Consider the following 25,080-nt stretch of genomic DNA (forward strand, 5'->3'; position numbering starts at 1 on the left):
AAAATGAGTAAATTAGTCCTTGTATGTTAGATCAAAAAATAAATTGGTCCTTTTATTAAAATTTTCATCAATTTTTACTGTTAAAAATTAGTTTTTGTATGTCAACATGAGATACACGTGGTATGCCACATGGCATTCTCTGATTATTCTGTCAACTGCACTAGTTTTTAATGGTACAAAAGGATGAAATTTTTTTAAAGAAATGACTACTTTGCTCTTTGATCTAATACAGATGGATTAATTTATCCTTTTTCTAAGTAGAATGAGCAAAATGTAATTTAACTATTAGTACAAAAATTTTTATAATATTTTTACCAAAAAATAACAAATGAACCTTGGTTATGACATTTAATCAGTAGAGTAAATTGTTTGATTGTATTCATCTTTTGAATTTAAAGTTTTAATGATGTTCTGAAAGATTTGACCACTGATTTGCAGAGTTGGCAAAAAAAATTAATTTCGAAAAATTATTGGAAATTTGTTTTGAGTTCAAGGTTCCCTTAATCCAATAAAAATAAATTCTACTTCCAAAAAAAATCCAATTGTTTCAAAGATACAAGTGGGCTTGGTTAATCTCCAACCATGACGTCCCTATTGTAAACAACTGAAAAGAAAATTTTAAGTCAAAGCCAACCAGAGCCAAGCTACGAGTCGTCAATAAGTCATATGTGTAGACAATTACAGCCAAATGCTTGGAAGAAAACCTCATTGGTTTTCTATATATATGATTGAATTTTGTGAGAAAAATTAACTATACAAAACCAATAGTAGAGCAAGTCTAACCACAAATTTCGCCACTTGGAGCATACTTCTGATCAAATTGTTGCACTTCCACAAATTCTGATGGGAAACGTCACTCGGTTCATTCTGGCTCTTATGATGGTGATGCTGTTACCTCATTTTGTGGTTTCATTCTCTATCAAAACAACAACCAATATCAACACAGATCAGTCAGCTCTTTTGGCACTAAAAGCCTATATTGTTAGCGATCCTCAAAAGATGTTGAAAACCAATTGGTCTACTGCTACCTCAGTTTGTAATTGGATTGGTGTCACTTGCGGATCCCGACACCAAAGAGTCATAGCTCTTAATCTTTCCAGCATGCTTCTCACTGGCACTATACCATCTCAAATTGGGAATCTATCTTTTCTTACTTCACTTGACCTGATGAACAACTCTTTTTATGGCTCTTTACCGGATCAGTTTACTAATTTGCATCGATTGAAACATATAGACTTATCTTGGAACAATTTCTGCGGAGAAATCCCATATTCCTTCCCTAAACTTCAATACTTGTCTTTGAGAAATAACATTTTTGCAGGTGAAATCCGATCAGATATGTTTGAACATCTACCAAGATTGCAAGTGCTTTCCTTGACCCTCAACAAGCTCTCTTCGGAAATTCCAATGGGTTTATTCAAGTGCAAAGAATTACAGGTTATAGATTTCGGATATAATAGGATGATGGGAGGGATTCTACCAAAAGAAATAGGAAACTTGACAATGCTTAGGATTCTACGTCTTGGCGGCAACATGTTCGAAGGTAAAGGGATAGCAATTGGATGGTATAGTAGTTTTTTATTGTCGAGTGCAAGGTAACAAAAAAAAACTTTTTTAAAAAGAATTTTCATGCGTTTCATCAATCATGATAGCGCCAAAGTCCTCAATTCATAATTTTAATGATTGTGATTAATTTTTAAAAATCAAAAATATTTTTAATGTTTTATTAAAAGAAGCAAATATGGTTATTGGCTTAAATATTAATGTGATATTTTAAGGAACATCAATTTATATGTTTAATTGTTACATGTTTTAATTATTAAAATTCTAAAAAAAAACTTAGAATTTCTTTCTCTTTTTTTTTTCTTTTTTTTAACTTCAAAAACAAATTATTATCAAATTTGAAAAACAAAGAATTCATTATTTGTTAGAAGTAAAAGCAATAATCAAATTACTCAAAATAATTACTTGAATTCTACTAAAGGACTAATTTACCATTAAGATTGAAAAGTTATTTTGAAAAGTTTGGAGTGTTTTTAAACATGATATTGTAATAAATAAAATTAAAATATGTATTAAAATGATATTTAAATTAATTAATGTTATGATATATGAAATATATAAATGTAAATTATAGTTAAAAATAATTTATTAGGTATTTATTATTATTGTGGTATTAAAAGATATTCAACTTAAATTATAGTACAAATAAAATAAAACTATTTACTGTAACTCATTGTTAAAATTATGATATATGAAATATAAAATTAAAAATTTTTTAAATAATTAATATAAATTATTTGTAAAATTTAATTAAATATATAAATGTTTATATTAAAGAGGGAGAAGTTTATACAATGACAGCTTTTGAAAAACAAATTAGAATTTTTATTTTTATTTTTTATTTGGCTTGAAGAAGTCAAATTAAAATCTATTTACCATTACTTTTAACTTGAAAAACAAATTTAGCAAAAGCATTTTTAAAACTCAATAATAAACCTACTCTTGTTTTAAATCTTTTATGCTTAAATTACGAAATAGAAATTATTTGAGCTTTAATTTAGTGTGGATAATAAGATTTGTATTATTGGACTTTGATCTTTTAATCTTAAAGCAAAAGTAACAATTAATTTATTTTATATTTGTTTCACAAATTAATTTGATTGTGTAGGTGTAATTCCATACCAAATCGGAGATCTTCTCAATTTGGAAGAATTAAGCCTTTGTAACACTTTGTTAAAAGGGCACATTCCTCCATCCATTAGTAATTTAACACGTTTGAAGATTCTCGATTTATCCACAAATTCTTTAACAGGTATTTGTTGCGGAAAGGATCGATTCGAGAACTCCGATATGACTACAAGTAAATTGACCGGAACGAAAAATAAAGTGAACACAAGGATTTACGTGGTTCGGCTTTAATGCCTACGTCCACGGGCAGAGGCGAAAAGAAATTTCACTATAACAAGATGAAGATTACAAGTGTTTTACACTCAAGACACAACCCGAGAACCTCACAACTCTCAACCCCTATAGAAAACCCGAAAGCTAAAATCCTAGCTTTCAAAGAACAAGCTTTGCTCTCTCTTGGTTTGGGATGATGAATATGGCTAATGAACCTCTCTATTTATAAGAGAGTTCAAGGACATAATTGTCCAAAACTTTGGCAAAGATTTGTGGTTGAAAATGGACACCAACAACCATCCACTAATCCACTACCACCAACAACCCACTACCAACAACAACAATCCACTACCAATTTTAAGCCATTTCTTAACAAATCTCCACCTTGGCTTGAAATTTACCAAGCTGAACATCATAGTGAATTCCTCGAACTGGATCACCTCTTCCAAACGCCTCTCTGGCGCTAATCAATCCCGAATACCTATCAAGTCCAAGCAATGCTTGAACTTATATGCAGGGATCACCTTAGTTAACATATCTGCAGGATTCTTCTCGGTAGCAACCTTGCTGATAACAATGTCACCTTGCGTAACATGTTCCCGAACAAAATGATATCTGACATCAATGTGTTTGGTCCGTTCATGAAACATCTGATTTTTAGTCAGATGTATGGCACTCTGGCTATCGCAAAATACAACAGTGAAATCCTGTTGTAAACCCAAACTGCTTACTAGACCTTTCATCCACAATGCTTCTTTCACTGCTTCTGCTAACGCCATATATTCCGCCTCAGTCGTAGATAAGGCTACGGTAGACTGTAACACAGCTTTCCAACTAATGGCTCCTCCAGAATAAGTGAAAACATAACCCGTCAGAGATCTTCTTTTGTCCAGATCTCCAGCATAATCAGAGTCCACATAGCCCGTGACACTGCTAGTGCAGTCACTCTGATCATATACCAAGCATAAATCTGCAGAACCTCTCAAGTACCTGAGAATCCATTTCACGGCCTGCCAGTGTTCCTTGCCAGGACAACTCATGTATCTGCTGACCACACTAACTGCATGTGAAATGTCTGGACGAGTGCAAACCATTGCATACATCACGCTTCCAACTGCACTCGAGTATGGAATGTGAGACATTTGCTGCTTTTCTTCATCAGATTGTGGTGACAACTCTGCAGAGAGTTTGAAATGTGGTGCCAACGGAGTACTCACAGTTTTCGCTTTATCCATGCCGAAGCGTTGAAGAACCTTTTCAATGTAGTTCTTCTGCGACACACGAAGCTTGCCCGCCTTGCGATCTCTGTGAATATCCATGCCCAAAATTTTCTTGGCAGCACCCAGATCCTTCATCTCGAACTCACCACTCAACTGCGACTTTAACTTGTTGATTTCCGACATGTTTTTGGAAGCAATTAACATGTCATCAACATACAGCAACAAATAAATGTGCGAACCATCTGAGAGCTTCCGATGATAGACACAAGCATCATAGTCACATCTTGTGTAACCATGCTGAATCATGAAGCTATCAAACCGCTTGTACCACTGCCTTGGGGATTGTTTCAATCCATATAAAGACTTCTTTAATAGACAGACATGGTCTTCTTTACCAGGAACTGTAAAACCCTCTGGTTGACGCATGTAGATTGTTTCCTCGAGCTCACCATGCAAGAACGCCGTTTTTACGTCAAGCTGCTCAAGTTCTAGATCAGACTTGGCCACCATGGCAAGTAATACACGAATGGAAGAATGCTTTACGACTGGGGAGAAAACTTCATTGTAGTCAATCCCCTCTTTCTGAGTGAAGCCTTTAGCAACCAATCGTGCCTTGAATCTAGTTGCTTCAACCCCTAGGATGCCTTCCTTTTTCTTGAAGACCCATTTGCAACCAACTATCTTCTGGTTACTTGGCGGCTTAACCAACTCCCAAGTATGGTTCTTGTGAAGAGATTCTATCTCCTCACTCATAGCAATTGCCCACTGTGCCGACTCATCACACGTGACAGCCTCATTATAACTGGAAGGTTCTATACCAATGGACTCCGCCACACTGAGCGCGAAAGACACCAGATTAGCGTAACGCGGATTTGGTTTGATTTGTCTCTTCGTTCTTCCAGTGGCAATGCTATATGGTTTTTCTTGAGGTGACTCATCTTCATCGGAATCTTGCACCTCAACTTGATCATCCTGGACTGAAGTACCTTCCGTAGGAATTGGAGCGTCCACCTGACACTCCACCTGCTTCTCAACACCGTGATCTCCCATTCTATCTGACTCCTCCTTTTCCCGGGAATTTGTGGTGGATCGAAGCATGGATGACTCATCAAAAGTCACATCTCTGCTGATGATGAACTTGGACGAAACCGGATCAGGACACCACAACCTGTATCCTTTCACCCCTTGGCCGTATCCAAGAAATATGCATTTCTTCGCCCTCGGTTTGAGTTTTCCCTCATTTACATGAGCATACGCAGGGCAGCCAAACACTCTTAAACCAGAGTAATCAGCAGGAGAACCAGACCATACTTCCTCAGGAGTCTTCAGCTCAATAGCTGTTGACGGAGATCTGTTAACCAAATAACAAGCAGTATTAACAGCTTCAGCCCAAAATTCTTCACCGAGCCCAGCATTTGATCGCATGCAACGAGCTCGCTCCAAGAGAGTTCTATTCATGCGTTCTGCAACTCCATTTTGTTGTGGTGTTCGACGAACAGTGCGGTGTCTCACTATTCCTTCATTTTTGCAGAACTCATTGAATTCACCTGAGCAAAACTCCAAGCCATTATCCGTCCGGAATCGCTTGATCTTCTTTCCTGTTTGATTTTCGATCAAAGCTTTAAATTGCTTGAAGTTGATGAGAACCTCATACTTGCTCTTCAGAAAATACACCCAAACCTTTCTCGAGTAATCATCGATAAAGGTAAGCAGATATCTGTAACCACCTTTAGAAATTGTCGGAGAAGGCCCCCAAAGGTCAGAATGGAAGTAATCCACTGTGCCTTTTGTCTTGTGAATCCCAGTGCTGAACTTTACCCGAGTCTGCTTACCGAAGACGCAGTGCTCACAGAAATTCAACTTTCCTGTACACTGCCCAGACAATAATCCTCGTTTGCTTAGCACCGATAAGCCTCTCTCGCTCATATGCCCGAGCCGCATATGCCATAACTTCGTGGTGTCAGAATCTAGATCATCTGATGATGACACTCCCGCAACACCTGTAACCGAGGAACCATCGAGGAAGTAAAGGCCCCGCTCCAAATTACCACGTATCACAGTCAAAGCACCCGAGAATACCTTGAGAACTCCACCTTCAGCAGAGTACCGAAAGCCTTTCTTGTCCAACGTACTCAAAGAGATCAAATTTTTCTTCATTTCTGGAATGTGCCGAACATCAGTTAGAGTTCTAACAATACCGTCAAACATCTTTATACGAACTGTGCCAATCCCCATGACTTGACATGCGTGGTCATTTCCTATTAGTACTGAACCAGAATGCTTCTCGTATGTTGAGAATGCATCTTTCGAAGTACTTATATGAAATGTAGCTCCCGTATCAAGAATCCATCTCCCACCAGCGTAAGAGTCGGATACTGCAAGAACGATCTCGGCATCACTTGAAGAATCTGCATCAGCTACATTCGCACGATCATTTTGTTGCTCCTGTGATTCTGATTTCTCCTTCCTTTTCGGACAATCTACCTTCATGTGCCCGTACTTCTTACAGTAGTAGCACTGTATTCTCTTCTTGGACTGCGATCTAGGATGGCTTTTACTTGAACTTCCACCCTTTGCCTTGGATCTTCCTCGAGCAACCAAGCCTTCGCCTTCATTGTTTTCGACCACCTTACCAGTGATTTTCTTCCTCAACTCACTGGAACTTAAGGCATTTTTCACCTCCTCTAGAGTCAGGTCATCACGACCGTACATCATTGTATCAACAAAATTCTCATACGAGGGAGGCAAAGAACACAAAACAATTATTGCTTGGTCCTCATCATCGATTTTGTTATCGATATTATTCAAATCCATGATAATGGAATTGAATTTATCCAGGTGCTGGGAAACAGGTGTACCTTCCTCCATCTTCAGGGCATAGAGTCTTTGCTTGAGGTAGAGCCGGTTCGTCAATGACTTCGTCATGTACTTGCTCTCTAACCGGAGCCACAAACCGGACGCGGTTTTCTCATCCGCTACTTCTCGTAGTACTTCATCTCCTAGACATAGCAGAATAGCACTATGTGCTCTTTCTAGCATGTCATCCTTTTGCTCTTCCGAAAGCGTGCTTGGTAATTTATCTTTACCAGACAATGCTTTTAGCAATCCTTGTTGAACCAGCACTGCCCGCATCTTGATGCGCCATAAACTGAAACTATTTTTCCCGGTAAATTTCTCGACATCATACTTAGTCGATGAAACACTTGTAGCCATAATTTGGAACCTTTGAATGAATGATAATATTTTCTTCCTGATGTGAAAGATCAGACAAAGCTGCAGTCACAGGGCAATTCAGAAAATATTATCACTCCTTCAACTACGCTCTGATACCAATTTGTTGCGGAAAGGATCGATTCGAGAACTCCGATATGACTACAAGTAAATTGACCGGAACGAAAAATAAAGTGAACACAAGGATTTACGTGGTTCGGCTTTAATGCCTACGTCCACGGGCAGAGGCGAAAAGAAATTTCACTATAACAAGATGAAGATTACAAGTGTTTTACACTCAAGACACAACCCGAGAACCTCACAACTCTCAACCCCTATAGAAAACCCGAAAGCTAAAATCCTAGCTTTCAAAGAACAAGCTTTGCTCTCTCTTGGTTTGGGATGATGAATATGGCTAATGAACCTCTCTATTTATAAGAGAGTTCAAGGACATAATTGTCCAAAACTTTGGCAAAGATTTGTGGTTGAAAATGGACACCAACAACCATCCACTAATCCACTACCACCAACAACCCACTACCAACAACAACAATCCACTACCAATTTTAAGCCATTTCTTAACAGTATTATATATCATTTCTTCACTCTTTTTTCTTGATTGTTATTTTTTCTTTCTTAATTTTTTTTTTCAATTTATATATGTATCAAAGCGTTAAATATTTGACACTTAGTGAAATGATTTAACTTTAAAATTACATGCTTCTAAAATTATTTAATGTGAAGTGTCTTATTTAATTATTATACCTTAAAAACAAAATGCATTAACCCAAATCTGCTTGTGGAAACTTTTTACTCTATCAACCATGTATAGAATAATTATCCATAATAAAATTAATTTTTTTTTAGCTTTATGATTTGGAATATATTGGACCTCAACATTTCAACTTCTTCTATTTACCTAGTAATAATGAGTTAAGTACTATATCACATTTCTTCAATATATTGATTTTGTTTTTTATTTCTTGTTCAATTTCTACCATATTTTTGAGAAAATACAAATTTGTTAAAAATTGTATACTTGTGCAGTGGTAAATTTGCTTTTGAATCATGCTATCACATAGATGCTTTTTTATAACAGTATTTCAACGTGCAGGTGTAATCCCACATCAAATTGGGAATCTTCTCAATTTGGAAGAATTAATCCTTTATTCCAATATGCTAAAAGGGCCTCTTCCGTCATTCATTAGTAATTTAACACGTTTGACAACTTTCGATTTATCACATAATTCTCTATCAGGTATTATATAATATTTCTTCTGTACATATTTTTCTTTGAATTAAATTTATGTTGAATTTCTAGAAATGTGTTAAATATTTTATACTTGTGCACCTCATTTAATGGTTACATTGTTTCATTTTAATAATTTCATTTAATTTTAAATCTTTTTATATATTTTTAAAGAGTGAAAACTGTAAATATCGAAAATTAAAAAGCTGTTTTAATTTTTTTATAATAGCCACATCCGAATTTTTAACAAAAAATTAAATGTATGAACTAATTTTTTAAAATAAAAAAATATAGGGAACCAGTATCTCGAAATTAAACTTCAAGAATTTTACAGGTCAAATCCCATCAGGCTTGTTTGAACGTCTACCTAAATTGCAAAGGCTTGACTTGGGTGGGAACAAACTCTCTGGAAAAATTCCATTGGGTTTATTCAACTGCAAAGAGTTGCAGAGTTTAATTTTAGATAGTAATAGATTGGAAGAGATTCTACCAAAAGAAATAGGAAACTTGACAATGTCAATGCTTGAGGCTCTAGATCTCCACAACAACCTGTTGAAAGGTAAAAGGAAAACAGGTGGATGCTATTTTAGTTAAAGTACGCTTTTTGGTGACAAAATTTTAAGAGGAAATAAGAATGTTGGAAATTTGAAAAAAAAAATTAATTTCTATTTCTTTTGAAATAATGTTTAGGTATTATGATTTGTTAGAAGTAATGCTTGAATTCTTCGAAAGAACTATTTACTATTAAGATTGAAAAGTTATTTTGAAACATGATTTTGTAATGAAGAAAATTAAAATATGTATTTAAATGATATTTAAATTATTTAATATATTATGATATATGAAATATAAATAATTAAAAATAATTTATTAGGTATTTAATTTATTTTAAAATGGGATTATTGGACTTGATCTTTTAATTTTGAAATAAAATTAACAAATATTTTTTTTATATTTAAAAAAAATTAATTTGATTGTGCAGGTATAATCCCATATCAAATCAGTAATTTGACACGTTTGGAATTTCTTGATTTATCCAATAATTTTTTAACAGGTATTATATATTATTTCTTAATTCTTTTTTTTCTTTTTTTTTCTTAGATTTATTTACTGTCCAATTTATATATGTGCAATTATCAATGTACTCTTGGAAATTTAACTTAATGTTTAATTTAAATTATTTAAATCAAAACTATATGCTTCTACAATTACTCAAAATTAAAAATAGTTAGATCTAAATATATTATATGTCTCCTTCACTTTGGTGTAAAGGTGGCATCGAGGTAAGTAATTATTTAGACTCTAAAATGGTAAAATTGTAATTTAATTTTTATAAAAAAATTAAAAATGTAAGTTAATATAATAATAAATGGGTAATTATTCTATCCATTGTTAGTAGAGTCAAAAAATGAAGTAAAAAAACTTTGACTAAATTAATGATAAGTGCTTTTTATTAATTATTTAATTATTGTTTTATTATACCTTAAAAAATAAATGACATCAACCTAAACTTACTTGTGGAACCTTTTTACTCCGCTGACAATATATAAAATAATTATCCAGAATAAAATTATATTATAATATTCTCAAAATTTTATAATTTAATTCTAACTTCAATTAATTTTTTTTAGCTTTGTCCCTATTTTGGCAAGACATTTATGATTTGAAATATATTGAACCTCAACATTTGAATTTGTATTTAAATTAATTCTTATTAAGATTTATGAAATATACAAACATAAATTATAATTAAAAAATAATTTATTAAGTATTTATTATCATTTTGGTATTAAAAATATTTAACTTAAATTATAATATAAATAAAATAAAATAAGTTATAATAACTCATTATTAATATTATGATATATGAACTATAAAATTTATATAAAATTTTAAATAATTAGTATAAATTATTTACGAATATATAAATAGTATAAATTTACAGTTGCTTGAAAAGTTAAATTTAAAAACTGATTTGACTTAAAAACTATTTATTTACTGTTGCTTTTAACTTAAAAAACAAGGATTTAGGAAAGCATTGTCGAAATCCAATAATAAATTGATCCTTGTTTTTCAATCTTTTATGCTTGACATAAAGAAATTAATTCGCCTAAATTACAAAATAAATATTATTTGATTTTTAATTTAGTGTGTATTACATATAAAATAAAGTGTGAATAATAAAATTTAGATTATTGGACCTTGATTTTTAATTTTAAAATAAAATTAACAAATATATTTTTATATTTGTTTAATAAATTAATTTGTTTGTGCAGGTATAATTCCATATCAAATCGGTAATTTGACACGTTTGAGGTTTCTTGATTTATCCAATAATTCTTTAACAGGTATTATATACCATTTCTTAATTCAACTTTTTTCTTTATTTTTATTTTTTCTTTTTTAAATTTATGTTTTTTCCAATTTATATATGTGTAATTATCAATGCTTTAAATATTGACTCTTGGAAATTTAATTTAATGTTTAATTGAGATTATTTAAATCAAAATTATATGTTTCTAAAATTACTCAAAATTTGAAATATATTGAATCTCAACATTTGAATTTCTTCTATTTACCTAGTAATAATTAGTTAAGTACTATATCCCATTTCTTCAATATATATTGAATTTTTATTTATTTCTTAAACGACATTGTTCAATTTCTACCATTTCTTTTTAGAAAATACAAATAATTGTTAAGCATTTCATTAGTGGTAAATTTGCTTTTGAATCATGCCATCATATGGTTGCCTTTCTTTATAATAATATTTCAGGTGTAATCCCACACCAAATTGGGAATCTTCTCAATTTGGAACAATTAAGCATTCCTTCTAATATGCTAGAAGGGCCTCTTCCGTCATCCATCGGTAATATAATACGTTTGACAAGTCTCCAGTTATTCAATAATTCTCTAACAGGTATTATATAATATTTCTTCAATATATATGTTCAGTTACCAAGATTTTTATTTTTCCTTGAATTAATTTTATGTTGAATTTCTAGAAATGCCTTAAATATTTTGTATTTGTCCATTTCATTTAAAGGTAAATCTGCTTTTGAGTCATGCCGTCACATTGTTTCATTTTTAATAGTTTTATTTAATTTTATTTTTTTATATTTTTTTAAAGAGTAAAGACTAAAATGATAAAAATTATAAAAATAAATATTGAAAGTTAAAAAATTATTTTACATTTTTTTATAATAGCCGCATCTCAAATTTTAATAGCAAAATTGAATGTATGAACTAATATTTTTAAATAAAAATGTATAAGGATCCAACGTCTCAAATTTGAAGTATAGGGTTAACTTTTAATTTTCAAAAGAGTATAAGGACCTCTAACATATTTAAACCTAAAATATTTTAAGCTAAAAAGTATAAAATATATATTTTTTATTTTTTGTTTTTGGTTGGGCTTGGAAAGTCAAATCGAAAAGTTTAACTTAAAAAACTATGTATTTGCCATTACTTTTAAATCGAAAAGTTTAACTTAAAAAGCATTTTTCAAAATTGACTCTTGTTTTGAATCTTTTATGCTTGACAGAAATAAATTAATTGGCCTAAATTACAATACAGACATTATTTGAGCTTAATTTAGTGTGTTATATCTAGAATGAAGTGTGGATAATAAAATCTGGAGCATTGTATTTTAATCTTTTAATTTTAAAATAAAATTAAGAAATTTTTTTTTATATTTGTTTAACAAATTAATTTGATTGCGCAGGTGTAATTCCACACCAAATTGGTAATTTAACATGTTTGCAACTTCTCGATTTATCTAGTAATTCTCTAACAGGTATTATATATACTTTCTTCACTCATCTTTTTTCTTGATTTATTTTTTCTTCAATTTATATATGTGTAATTATGAATGCGTTAAATATTTCAGACTTGGGCATTTAACTTAATGTTTAATTGATATTATTTAAATTCAAAATTATATGCTTCTAAAATAACTCAAATTTGAAAATAGTTGGATCTAAATATGTTATATGTCACCTTCGCTTTGGTGTAAAGGTGACATCGAGGCAAGTAAGTACTTAGACCCTAAAATGATAAAATTGTAATTTATTTTTTTAAAAAAATTAAAATTATAAGTTACTATAATAATTAATGGATAATTGTTCTATTTACTACCAATGATAAAATGAACCCTTAATCTTAAGGAGTGGCAGAGTTAGAAAAAAATTTTGGGCGGAATTAAATTGTATATTTTTAAGAGGATTAAATTAAATTTTTATTATTTTTGGGAGGGCCAAAGTATAATTTTACCGTTACTAATTTAAAATTTTATAAATTATAAAATGCTTAAATGAAAAATTTTCCATTTTAGGGGGGTCGAGGCCCTTGCCTATTCCTTGGCTCCGCCACTGTCGAGGCCCCTGCCTATTCCTTGGCTCCGCCACTGATCTTAATCTCTCAATGTGAGTCTAAAAGCATAAGATTTAAAAGTGTGGTATGGTGGTTACTCACCTCATCCCTTAATTAATGGTCGGTAATGGTCGGGGGTTTGGTCCCGCTCATAAGAATAGAGCACATTTTATAGCCAACTATTTACTCCTTTTAAGAGCACCCATAGCGAAGAGATTAATCACTACTAATCACTACTATCAATAATAGATGCTTGATTTTGAAAACAACCTCTTTTAATCTTAAAAAAAAATTCAGGTTATTGGAGTCCCTTTGCTTTTCTTCCTCAATTCTCTCTACCTTTTCCTCTCTCTTTCTCGGCTTCCTCCTTCCTTTCCACAAATGATATTGCATACACAGCAAAGGCAAGTTACAAGCAGGTGAGATGTGTCATGTAGTCACAAACAGCCATTTTTCTAAGCCCTGACTTTAGCCTTTTCTCCAAAATGTATAATCTTCATTTCTCATATTTAAATTCAGCACAAATCCCTAAATTGGGATACAATATATTTTTATTTACAAATATTTTTGAATCCATCGGACCTTCAATTCTTAATTTCACTTGTTTAACCACTTCAAAATGTCATAAAAATTCTAAATTTTTTTTGTCAAAAAAAATTATAGTTTTTTCTGTTTTAAACCATTTTTTTTTGTTACTATTTTTCAGTTCTTGTTATCTGTTATAAGTCATTAGTTGCGTATTTGATTTGTAGTTCAATCGGTTCAATAGATCCATCAAATCATATTTTGACAACACTAACCAATACAGATATAGGTATAGGTAATATTGTGTTTACAGTTATATAACATTTTTTAGTTTTTGCTCATTGTGATAATTAGGAGTAGAACCCAACCCAATGGATCAGATAAATGGGAAAGGGGTGATATGATCAGGTTGAATGTTGAATTTGTTTAGTGGATGGATAGATAACTACCCACTCGAATGCCTTTCAACTTACATATCTTTACCTTTTAAGTAATTGATCATTTTGCAGGACAGATTCCAATTACCTTGGGTAATCTAAGATATCTACATCTGCTGGACATATCGGATAATGATTTAAGCAGCACACTGTCATCCTCGAAGAGCAGCTTTCAATCATCATTAGCAAACTGCAGGGAATTGAGTTACTTGTCATTTGCAAGAAATCCATTGATCAGTGGTTACCTTCCGGCTTTTATAGGAAATTCGTCGATTCCTCTTCAATATTTCGATGCTTCGAGCTGCAACATTAGTGGCAGAATTCCAGGGGAAATTGGGAACTGGAATCCAACGAATTTGAGATATCTTGGCCTTAATGGAAATCAACTGGAAGGGATACTGCCGTTATCTTTGGTTAATTGCAGCGAACTAGTAGTTCTGAATGTTGCAAACAACAACTTCAGTGATACCTTTCCCCATTGGTTAGGCATGCTTCCAAGGCTGCGAGTTCTTATTTTGAGATCTAATAGATTCCATGGTTCCATTCAGGACTCCTTAACCAATTTTTCCTTCTCCAAATTGCAAATGGTTGATCTATCTCATAATGACTTCACAGGCTTATTGCCAACCGGGTTCTTCCAAAATCTCAAGGCTCTGAAAGAAGAAGTTGGATATGATTCTGAATATTTTTCATACTCTGTTAATTTAACAATAAAAGGTTTGGAGCTAGAGTTTACAAAAACCGTACATATGCCCATATTCACATGCATAGATTTGTCGGACAATGGATTCCATGGAGAAATTCCTAAGGTAGTTGGAGAGCTTAGATTGCTTCTTGCACTCAATCTCTCTCATAATAGCCTGACTGGTCCTATCCCACCGTCATTTGGGAATTTGGCAGCACTTGAATCATTAGATCTCTCATTTAATAAGCTGAGTGGCAGAATCCCTTCTCAATTGACAAATTTGACATTTCTTGAAGTGTTAAGGTTTTGGAACAATAATCTTGTGGGGCCCATTCCCCAAGGCAAGCAATTTAATACATTTGAAAACGACTCTTATCGAGGGAACTTGGGTTTGTGTGGATTCCCATTGTCAAAGGAATGTAGAAATGATGAAAGATCACAACAAGCACAAGATGAGGAAGATAATGGAAATGGAATAGCTTTTATTTGGAAAGTTGCGATGATGGGGTATGGATGTGGAATGGTGTTAGGAATTAGCATTGCATATATTGTATTCGCGACAGGAAGACCATGGTGGCTTGTAAGAATGATTGAGAGAGACTTGCAAAACAAAGTTTCAAGCTGGTTTGGGAAGAAAAGAGAGTAGCCCTGCAAATCCATCTTTATATGTGAGTTATTGTATTTCATAGAAATAAACATGCTAAATGAATAATTAGGTAAACCTCGAATTGATTATTTTTATTTTCATCCACCAGGAATGAGTCCGAGAAAAGATGAAGTTCCTCAGCTTCCATAAGAGCAAGATGTCATGTATGTTCTGCACCGATAGCTGCTTCTCTCCGTGGAAAGTATGTTCTGATAATGGGTGTTCTTAGTGATAGTTTGCTTTGGTTTTTCAGTTTTTCCTTGCATAGTTTTTCAGCTTTCATGGTGTGGGATTTTAACATTTCGCAAGAAGTTGATTTGTTTTCAAGTTTTGAAACAAATTGCAACACCCACTATAAATACTTCTTTATTTTAGACAAGTGTTTGTGTGATAAATTTTTGTAACCTCACTAACCCAGCCTAGACTAGACGTTAGACCCAAATTCAAAAGATTACATTAGTCATTGAAATGGCTCAGTGAGTTATTGGAGTTTTTGAAATCAGTCATTTTAAAACATTTAATTTATCTTAGAAGGAAAAACTTAGTTAATTATAGATTTATTTATTACTCAAAATTTTAATTATAGTTTAGCAACAGAAAACAATAACAATCAAATGTCTCATGCCACTGTACGAAATAAAATAATACAATCTTTAAATAATAATATATCAAATACTGAGAATAAGTATTTTAATATATAAGCCGAGCCGAGACTCTTGGGATGTCGCATCTTCGTCCTAATTTGGTGGGCTATCTGTAACACCCCTAACCTATCTTCGTCGTTGAATTAGGATTACTGAGAAATACTGTACAAATCAGAAGATTTAACTTACAATAGAACAATCATACGATTTAATTAATAACATTCAATAACATAATTTAATTATAGTAAAAATACACTCACGGGACTTAAATCGAGCTTACGGGGACCTAAAAATAGTTTGAAAACATTTTGGAGTCATTTTGAAATAAAATTAAAAAATTTGGAAAAATTTGAAAATAAGAGTCACAAGGCCGTATGGCCAGGCCATTGATTAAGTTGAGCGGTACGATTGGCTCAGATAAAATTAAAAGTTATGATAATTATAAGATTAGTCATTTTAGTAGTGAGATTAAATATTATAATAGTAAAATTAAAATTAATAATAAAATATGTGTTTAAATTCAAACGTAGTAATAAGGTAAAATAAGAATACAAAATGATCATAAAAGATATTAAACTATATTAAACTAAAAATTATATATAATGAAAATTTTTAGTTATTCAATATTTTTGAAAATTTCAATTGGGTTTATAATTTCATTAATAGAATAATACTATGTACCATATTTTTGTTTTCATTAATGAAGTATTCTGTATGATTTATTTAAATATGATGTATCACTTTATGTATTAGTATAAATATTTTAATTAATTAATTATTTATTTTATAATAATTTTAAATTATTTATTGTATTAAATTTAAACTTTACAATTATAGAAGTTAATGGTGGTGTTGTATCGAAAATGAGTAAATAAATTAACAATCCCTCTATATGTTAATTGCCTTGAAATCTATGTGTTTGTACCTATTTATTGATTCTCATGTAATAATATTATATAAAAAAACTGATGAAATTAGATTAAATTTAGGGTGAATTTGGATAAATGGTGCGTTTAGTATAAAAACAGAGGTGGATGTAAGATTAGATATTATAATAATACTATAGCGTAAAATAAAAAAGTAATTAAACTAATACCTCACTTCACTGCCCATCTAATACATCATTACTGACATAGATACAAAAAATCTGATAGTCAATACAATTAAATGAACAAAGAGAAATTACATCATAGCGCACTTGTTCACACTAGCCATCACTTTTAAGATGTTCACTGCCATAATTTCCTCCTTGTTAAATGAACAAACAGATTCAAGAATCTGATTGTTAATACGATCAAATTTACATCCTAGTGGAAATGTTAAAATAATTTACGTGGGAAGTACGTCTTTAATAACTCTAGTCAAAAAAGTAAAAATAGTTTCTCGGTAATTTGTATCAATCAAAATTAGCCAAATCATGTTCCTCTAATAAAGTTAATTTAACTACTATTAACATGTTCTTACATTCCGTAGTAAAAAATTACTCTTCGAAGATAAATTTGATCATTCTCATGAAAAAATAATTACACCCTGCTAGTAAAACTTCAATTATTGGGATCTAATTATGGCAATAATGTTGGGTCCCTCCATTATTTTCTTTGATAAAGTTTACAATAAAAACAAGAAAGCATATCATCTAAAAGAATCAACGTGTCCCTAAAATAGAGGTAAACAAAAGCAAAAAAAGTAGGAAGAGTTACTAACAGCGAAAGCAAACGTAAAAGGTGATATCTATCTATAATAATATATATAAATATATAAGTAGGACTTTAGAAATATTTTAAACTGGCGAGAGTACTTTCTATTTTTAATTCTATTATTTAATTTATATTTAAAAATATTAATTAAAAATTAATTTAATCTTAGTTCAATTGACATGAATATTATTATTAATGCAGGAGGAAGTGCTAAAATATTTATTCTTCTCATTATGAGTTGAGGAGAAAGTATGAATAGTTTTAGATATTTTTAAAAAAAATATATGATCCAAACATATAACGAGATTATTTTACAAAATTATTCATTCTTTATCTACTTATTTTTTTTTATAATTTTTTATAAATAATTTTTTTATTTTTATTATAAAACAAATCTCACATTCCAAGAAATTTAAATAATTTTAAAAGACTCGGGAAAGACTTACAGCAGTCCACATGAAATTAAGGAATATAAATAAATCCACCTTCGCATAGCATCTCTCAAGCCTCCACTCATAGCAAATTTCCAACTTCATTTCCTTAAAACTTTTGCCTCCAATCATCTCTTGTTTCTTAGGTTCTAGAAATAGGAAAGTTTATATGGTTGTGTCAAATCCGTAGTCTCCTCTTAGTGCTGTTCTTTCTTTCCGTCGTCGATTCTTTTTTGAGTTTGTCTTCCTCTTCTCTTAATCCTACCCCTTTGTGTCTACCGGAAGACACCTCCGCCTTGATCCAATTCAACAACACCCTATTCATTGATGAATCTGCTAAAGATTTATGTGCATATCCCAAAACAAAATCTTGGAATGAAAGCACAAACTGCTGCACATGGGAGGGAGTCACTTGTAATAAAGTAACTGGTCAGGTGATTAGCCTCGACCTTAGTTGCTCTATGCTTGCCGGCTCACTTTCCCCAAACACCAGCCTTTTCCGCCTTCAAGGACTCAAACGACTCGACCTTTCTTTCAACAATTTCAGTGGTTCGATTCCATCTGGGTTTAGTCAGTTAGTAAGTCTGACATATCTTGATCTTTCTGGTTGTTCCTTCTCTGGTTTAGTTCCGTCAAATATTTCTTTGCTATCAAAATTGATTTCACTTAATCTTTCTTCAAATGGTTTGAAATTTGGTAGCCAAAGTTTTGACATGCTTACGCGCAACTTATCTAAATTAGAAAATCTTGTACTTGACCTGGTAAATATGTCTGATGTTGTGCCTACCTCCTTCATGAACTTGCCTTCATCTCTAAAGCAGTTGGGGCTTAAGTTTTGTAATTTGAAGGGGAAATTCCCTACAGAAATATTCCAGTTCCGGTACCTAGAATATGTTGATCTAAGCTTGAACTCTTTGACAGGTTGCCTCCCTAGCTCCAATTGGAGTAGTCACCTCAAGTACATTGACCTTTATGATAATCAATTCAGAGGGTCAATTCCTGCATCCATTGGAAACCTCACAAAAATCACCTTTCTGGATTTATCTAATAATGAATTCCAAGGTCAACTTCCCTCTTCACTTTTCAGCCTTAAACAGCTTACTGATTTAGTGTTATCAAACAACAGTCTAGAGGGTTTCCTCCCGACTCATGTACGCGGGTTTCAGGATCTAAAAGTTTTGTGTTTAAGTAATAATTTGTTAACCGGTGCAATTCCATCTTGGCCTTTTACTTTGCCATCTTTGGAAGAGTTAGACCTCAGTGGAAACAGGCTCTCTGGTCCTATCAACCAGATTCAAAAGCCTAATTCAGTTCAAAAGGTTGATTTGGGCTACAATGAAATCCATGGTGAAATACCGAGTTCGTTCTTTGATCTTGTAAACCTTACTGAGCTTGATCTTTCCTCAAATAATTTTAATGGTGTAATCAACTCAGTTATGTTTTCAAAGTTAGAGAATCTTTTAACACTTGATCTTTCATCAAATAGTTTTAGCGGTGTCATCAAATTAGATGTGCTTTCAAAGCTAAAGGAGCTTACAGAACTTAATCTTTCAAACAATACATTGCTATCATGGAGTAGTGACAGTGGCTCTAACACTACTTTTCAAGAGCTCGATACATTGTACTTCTCTTCTTGCAACGTAAGGCAATTTCCAAATTTCTTACGATCAGCCAAAAACTTGAGGATTCTCGATCTCTCTAATAATTCAATTCAAGGTTCAGTTTTCAAGTGGGAATCAGAAGGTTGGGAACAATTGATTGTTTTAAATCTTTCCTACAACTCACTGACGGGTTTAGAGCATTTTCCAGGGAAGAATCTTAAATTCCTTGATCTTCGTTCAAACCTACTCCACAATCTTCCTCTGACTCCACTACCGCCTTCATTGCAAGGATTTTGGATTTCAAACAACAATTTGACAGGAAAAATCCCTCCTTCAATTTGTAATTTGACTTCACTTGATGTCCTTGACATGTCTAGAAATTACTTGGGAGGAGTTATTCCGGCTTGTCTTGGAAATTTTAGCCACGAGATCTCAAACATAAACCTACAAATGAATAAATTTCGTGGAAAAATCCCTGATTTTTGCGTCGATGACAATGCTTTGGTGAATCTCGCACTTAACGACAACCAATTGGAAGGGCTATTGCCACGATCCTTGAGTAATTGTACTTCTTTGAAGTTCTTAAATCTGGCAAATAACAAGTTAAGTGACTCCTTTCCCCATTGGTTGCGTGTACTTCCAGATTTGCAAGTTTTAATCCTCCGATTCAACAATTTTCAAGGTCCCTTGAGCATTTCCAATGATACTAAACCATCCTTTTCATCATTGCAAATTGCTGATCTCTCTCAGAATAAATTTACTGGCCTCTTGCCTACAGCTTTCTTCCAAAATCTAGATGCTTTGAAGCATGCAATAAGCAGACATAAATCAATGTTTCAAGAAGCCTGGGAAAATCTAGGACTGTATCAACATTTAGCACTCGATTATTATGGTCAAATTTCATTGAATGTAACGATGAAAGGATCAGACATAAAGTTGGAGTACAAAAGATCGTTACCCATTTTCTCTGGCATTGATTTTTCAAGCAATAAATTCTATGGAAAGATCCCTGACGTCATTGGAGAGCTTCATGCAATTCACATGCTCAACCTGTCTCACAACAACTTCATAGGTCATATCCCACCCTCGTTGGGAAATTTAGTGGAACTTGAATCATTAGATCTTTCATCAAACAAGCTCAGCGGCAGGATTCCATCTCAGTTGACAAACTTGACATTTCTTGCAGTGTTAAATTTTTCCGATAATAATCTGGTGGGACCAATCCCCCATGGAAATCAATTCGACACTTTTGAGAACGATTCCTATCATGGAAACTTGGGATTATGTGGCTTCCCTTTGACAAAGCAATGCGACAATGGTGACGAACCTAAACCACCTGCATCGAAGTTCAAGGAAGATGAAGGTTCTCCAATAAGCTTTTTATGGCAACTTGTAATGATGGGATATGGATGTGGAGCAGTGCTAGGATTGAGCACCGGCTACATCATGTTCACTACTGGAAGGCCGTGGTGGTTTGTGAGAATGGTTGAGAGAGATTGGAAACCGAATGTTACAAGGTGGGTTTGCAAAATTCGAGGAAAAAGAAACATTCACTGAATTTAAAATTTCAAGGTATGTTTTTAACCATCTATTAATTTCTCATTGGTTTTGTAATCTAGAGATTAGACTTAATCTCTTTCCTCAATTTTTACTGTCATGTACAGTGGTTCGAACTGAAGCTGAGAGAAGAATGCACCCTTGCTACAATACAATTGGCTAGAAATTAAAGAGGATAGTTTCTGGGTTCGTTTCCAGTGCAAGTGGTTTTAAGATAGGATTCAAGGTGTCGTTGGAGGATAACTTGCATTGCTTGTTCAATTCGATCATGCTTAAAGTTTGGTCAGCAAAATTAATAATAAGTTTTCCAATTACGTCACGTTTTTTCTTATTCAACTATTAAATATTAATTATCAAGTAATTATAAAAGTTTAAATCCCTTTATGAGTTATTGATATACTAATTTTCTAATTATAAGATGCTTTTTAATTTAATTAACGATTAAAAATCATTAATTCAATAATAAATAGTCCTTTTTAGAATACTGATTATATCTTTACACAATACCTAGAACTACCTGTAGTTCCTCCTCTACTCATAAATAAGATAATAATGCGTTTCAATACACTCAAATTCAGGTTTTCCTGCATTGGCAATAACGCCCATACCAATCGAACTAAAATTCAAGTCAATTTAATAATTAATTTATTTACTAAGATAAATTAATTTACATTTTAATTTAATAGAAATAAGATAAATTAATTTACATTTTAATTTAATAGAAATAACACATTAATATGAACTTTAATGGAATAAAACAACCAAGAAAATTAATTATAGTTTAAATATTTAATTTTTAAAATTATCATAGATATAATTACAATTTGAATAGGTAATTTTAAAAATTATTAAGAGCAAATACGTCATTCACTGTTAATAAATTTTGAGTTGATAAATATTTTTGAAAAGAAGTATTACAATTTTAAAATATATTTATAGTTTTAATTTTTGGATATATTCTTTTAATTTTTTAAAGTTTCAATTTTTAACTATTTAAATGTTTTTTTTTTAAACTTGAGGTGATTTTATCATAAGAAAATGGGCTCAAGGCATATTATTATTATTATTATTATTGTCTCAAACCTTGCAAATTGAAAGTAGTGGCTTAAGGAAGACTGTAATCCACTTGTTTTATTGGATAAAACTTATTTATTCAGAATTGTTATGAATGGCTGCCTAAATAGGTTGCAATTGGCAGGTTGAAGATGCAGTTGGGGGCAAGGAGGAAGTCAGAAAATGTTTTTAAGGGTTAAAATTAAATTTTAAATTTTAATAATTTATATTTTTATAATTTTTAAAATATTAAATTAAAATATTTAGTAATTTAAAATTCAATCTCGTATTTGGACAATCTATTTAGACAACAATTTAAATAAGATGCAAACTAAAATATTATTTTCAATTAGGCAGATTAAAACCAACGGTAACTCATTTTATTTTATATCCTTTTTTCATATTTATTATCAAAAAATAGTTTGAATGAGAATCAAGGCTTAGATTTCCTATGCTAATCATCACTAAAATATTATAAAGTTTCAGAGAAAAATGGAAACTTTTGCTGCAGATTGCTTTATCAGTAGAACCGTTCATGAGTCCGGAATAAATTTCAATAAACAATTACAATTATCATGGAAAGTTTTGATTGAGAGGATTCTTAGTTGATATCTTACTTCAATTATTTACCTTTCTTTTTCTCCATAGTTTTACAGCTTTCATGGTCTGGGATTTTGACGATTTGGCAACAAGTTTGAAATGAATTGCTACATCAATGCTTGACTCAGCCATGAAGTCCGTTTTCAATGTTCAAGTGCTTCATCTCTGAAAATAAATTCACACTTCACAGGACTCTTATGTTCATCCTATTTACTTTGAAACAGTAAATGCTATTAAAGAAGTGAAGAAGGATGGTGTTGAATATTGGCAATATCCCACATTAGGAAAAGATAGAAATGGAGGGGGTTTGGTTTGTTATATATAGAACCCCTCCCCCTTTGGTTGTATTATCCCAAAATCTTCTCCTTTGTAATATTTCTAGAGGAAATATTAATTTGGTAGTGTCCGAGGACGTAAGCTAAATTGGCCGAACCTCGTTAAAACTCTGGTATTTTATTTCTTATTTGTTTGCTTTTATTTAATAGCTTTATGTTGGTTATATTTATTTAGTTATTATTGCTATAAATATCTAAGTGAGTTCTGTCTAGTTGTTGGGTTTTAAGCGGGACCATTGTGACCCCTCCAATTTAACTGGGAATTTTCTTAGTATAATTGTTGGCATAATAATTATCTAAATATTTCTGATAATATTGTTATTAATATTATCGTCGCTTCCGCAACAATTGGTATCCGAGCCAAGGTTTTGTAGTATGCTCTGTGTTTGCAGCTTAGTCTGATCTTACACATCAGAAACATTTCCTAAAGCTTGTGGGTATTCTGCATTTGGTGGCTATTAAGTAGAAGCTATGGCAAAAATGACAGAAGAAAAACCATCCATATCAACAACTTCCACTTCGTACATTTTGCCGAGGATTGGAACTGCAAATACAAGATTTGTAGTGGAAATTTTTGATGGAACAGGTCATTTCGGCATGTGGCAAAGTGAGCTTCTAGATGCCCTCTTTCAACAGGGTCTAGATATTGCCATTGAGGAAGAAAAACCAGAAGGGGTTGATGATAAAGAATGGAAGACCATCAACCGATTGGCATGTGGTACAATTCGATCATGTCTTTCCAGAGAGCAGAAGTATACATTCAGTAAAGAGACTTCTGCAAGTAAATTGTGGAAAGCATTGGAGGAGAAATTTCTGAAGAAGAACAGTCAAAATAAGTTACATATGAAGAAAAGACTGTTTCGTTTCAGTTATGTTCCTGGTACCACGATGAACGAGCACATTACCAATTTTAATCAGCTGGTGGCTGATTTGTTGAATTTGGATGTGACTTTTGAAGACGAAGACTTGGCGTTAATGTTGTTGGGATCGCTTCCTGAGGAGTTTGAGTACCTTGAAACTACTCTACTTCATGGAAAATCGGAAGTAACTTTCAATGAAGTAACTGCTGCATTGTATAGCTATGAACTACGCCGAAAGGATAAGTTGAAAGGTTCAGGTGAAGCAGCAGTGGAAGCATTGGTAACAAGAGGTCGTCAGCAAAGTCAGTCTAAGGGGAAGAGAAGAAAGTCCAAAGGTCGAGCTGTTGCCAAAGATGAATGTTCTTTTTGCAAAGAAAAAGGACATTGGAAGAAAGATTGTCCAAAATTGAAGAAAAAAGGGAAGACTCCGCAAGATGCAAATGTTGCAGAATGCAATAGTGAAGCAGAGTCAGACTTTTCTCTTAGTATGACATCTTCAACATTATATGCAGATGAGTGGATCATGGATTCTGGTTGTTCCTATCATATGTGTCCCATTCGGGAATGGTTCTTTGAATTTCAAAAACTAGATGAAGGGGTTGTTTACATGGGTAATGATAACACATGTAAAATAGCCGGGATAGGTTCAATTAAACTGAGGAGTCATGATGGATCTACTAGAATTTTGCGGGATGTACGATATGTCCCAAAGTTGAAGAAGAATCTCATCTCTTTGGGGTCGTTAGAATCTAAAGGCCTAGTTGTGACAATACGAGATGGAGTTCTTAAAGCAACTTCAGGAGCATTGGTGATGTTGAAAGGCATAAGAAAGAACAATCTGTATTACTACCAAGGTAGTACAGTGGTCGGGACAACAGCAGCAGCAATTACGAGTACCAAGAAGGACGCTGAGGCAACACAACTGTGGCATATGCGTTTGGGCCATGCTGGTGAAAAATCCTTGCAAACTCTAGCCAAGCAAGGATTATTGAAAGGTACAAAGACTTGCAAACTTGAATTTTGCGAGCATTGTGTTCTGGGAAAACAACGAAGGG

General features: G+C 32.5%; 2 protein-coding genes across 4 annotated transcripts; both read left to right on the forward strand.

Annotated features, from left to right (window-relative positions):
• The first annotated feature begins 658 nt into the window (after positions 1 to 658).
• LOC107917201 (LRR receptor-like serine/threonine-protein kinase FLS2) lies at positions 659 to 15,624 on the forward strand. Of its 2 annotated transcripts, XM_041086871.1 has the most exons (10): positions 660 to 1,543; positions 2,672 to 2,815; positions 8,449 to 8,592; positions 8,918 to 9,142; positions 9,566 to 9,637; positions 10,860 to 10,931; positions 11,360 to 11,503; positions 12,308 to 12,379; positions 13,989 to 15,269; positions 15,357 to 15,624. In XM_041086871.1, exons 1-9 carry the CDS (start codon positions 844 to 846, stop codon positions 15,245 to 15,247), a joined length of 2,832 nt encoding a protein of 943 aa, XP_040942805.1. In that variant the 5' UTR covers positions 660 to 843; the 3' UTR covers positions 15,248 to 15,269; positions 15,357 to 15,624. The 2 variants fall into 2 exon arrangements, with proteins under 2 accessions (XP_040942806.1, XP_040942805.1); XM_041086872.1 differs by lacking the exon at positions 9,566 to 9,637 and having other exon boundaries at positions 659 to 1,543.
• A 2,456-nt stretch (positions 15,625 to 18,080) lies between these two features.
• LOC107916840 (receptor-like protein 6) lies at positions 18,081 to 21,496 on the forward strand. Of its 2 annotated transcripts, XM_041086873.1 has the most exons (3): positions 18,081 to 20,692; positions 20,807 to 21,192; positions 21,285 to 21,496. In XM_041086873.1, exons 1-2 carry the CDS (start codon positions 18,481 to 18,483, stop codon positions 21,175 to 21,177), a joined length of 2,583 nt encoding a protein of 860 aa, XP_040942807.1. In that variant the 5' UTR covers positions 18,081 to 18,480; the 3' UTR covers positions 21,178 to 21,192; positions 21,285 to 21,496. The 2 variants fall into 2 exon arrangements, with proteins under 2 accessions (XP_040942807.1, XP_016701698.1); XM_016846209.2 differs by having other exon boundaries at positions 18,081 to 21,192.
• Positions 21,497 to 25,080: the final 3,584 nt, after the last annotated feature.

Source organism: Gossypium hirsutum, chromosome D01 (genome assembly GCF_007990345.1).
Source record: "Gossypium hirsutum isolate 1008001.06 chromosome D01, Gossypium_hirsutum_v2.1, whole genome shotgun sequence".
Taxonomy (NCBI): Eukaryota; Viridiplantae; Streptophyta; class Magnoliopsida; order Malvales; family Malvaceae; genus Gossypium; species Gossypium hirsutum.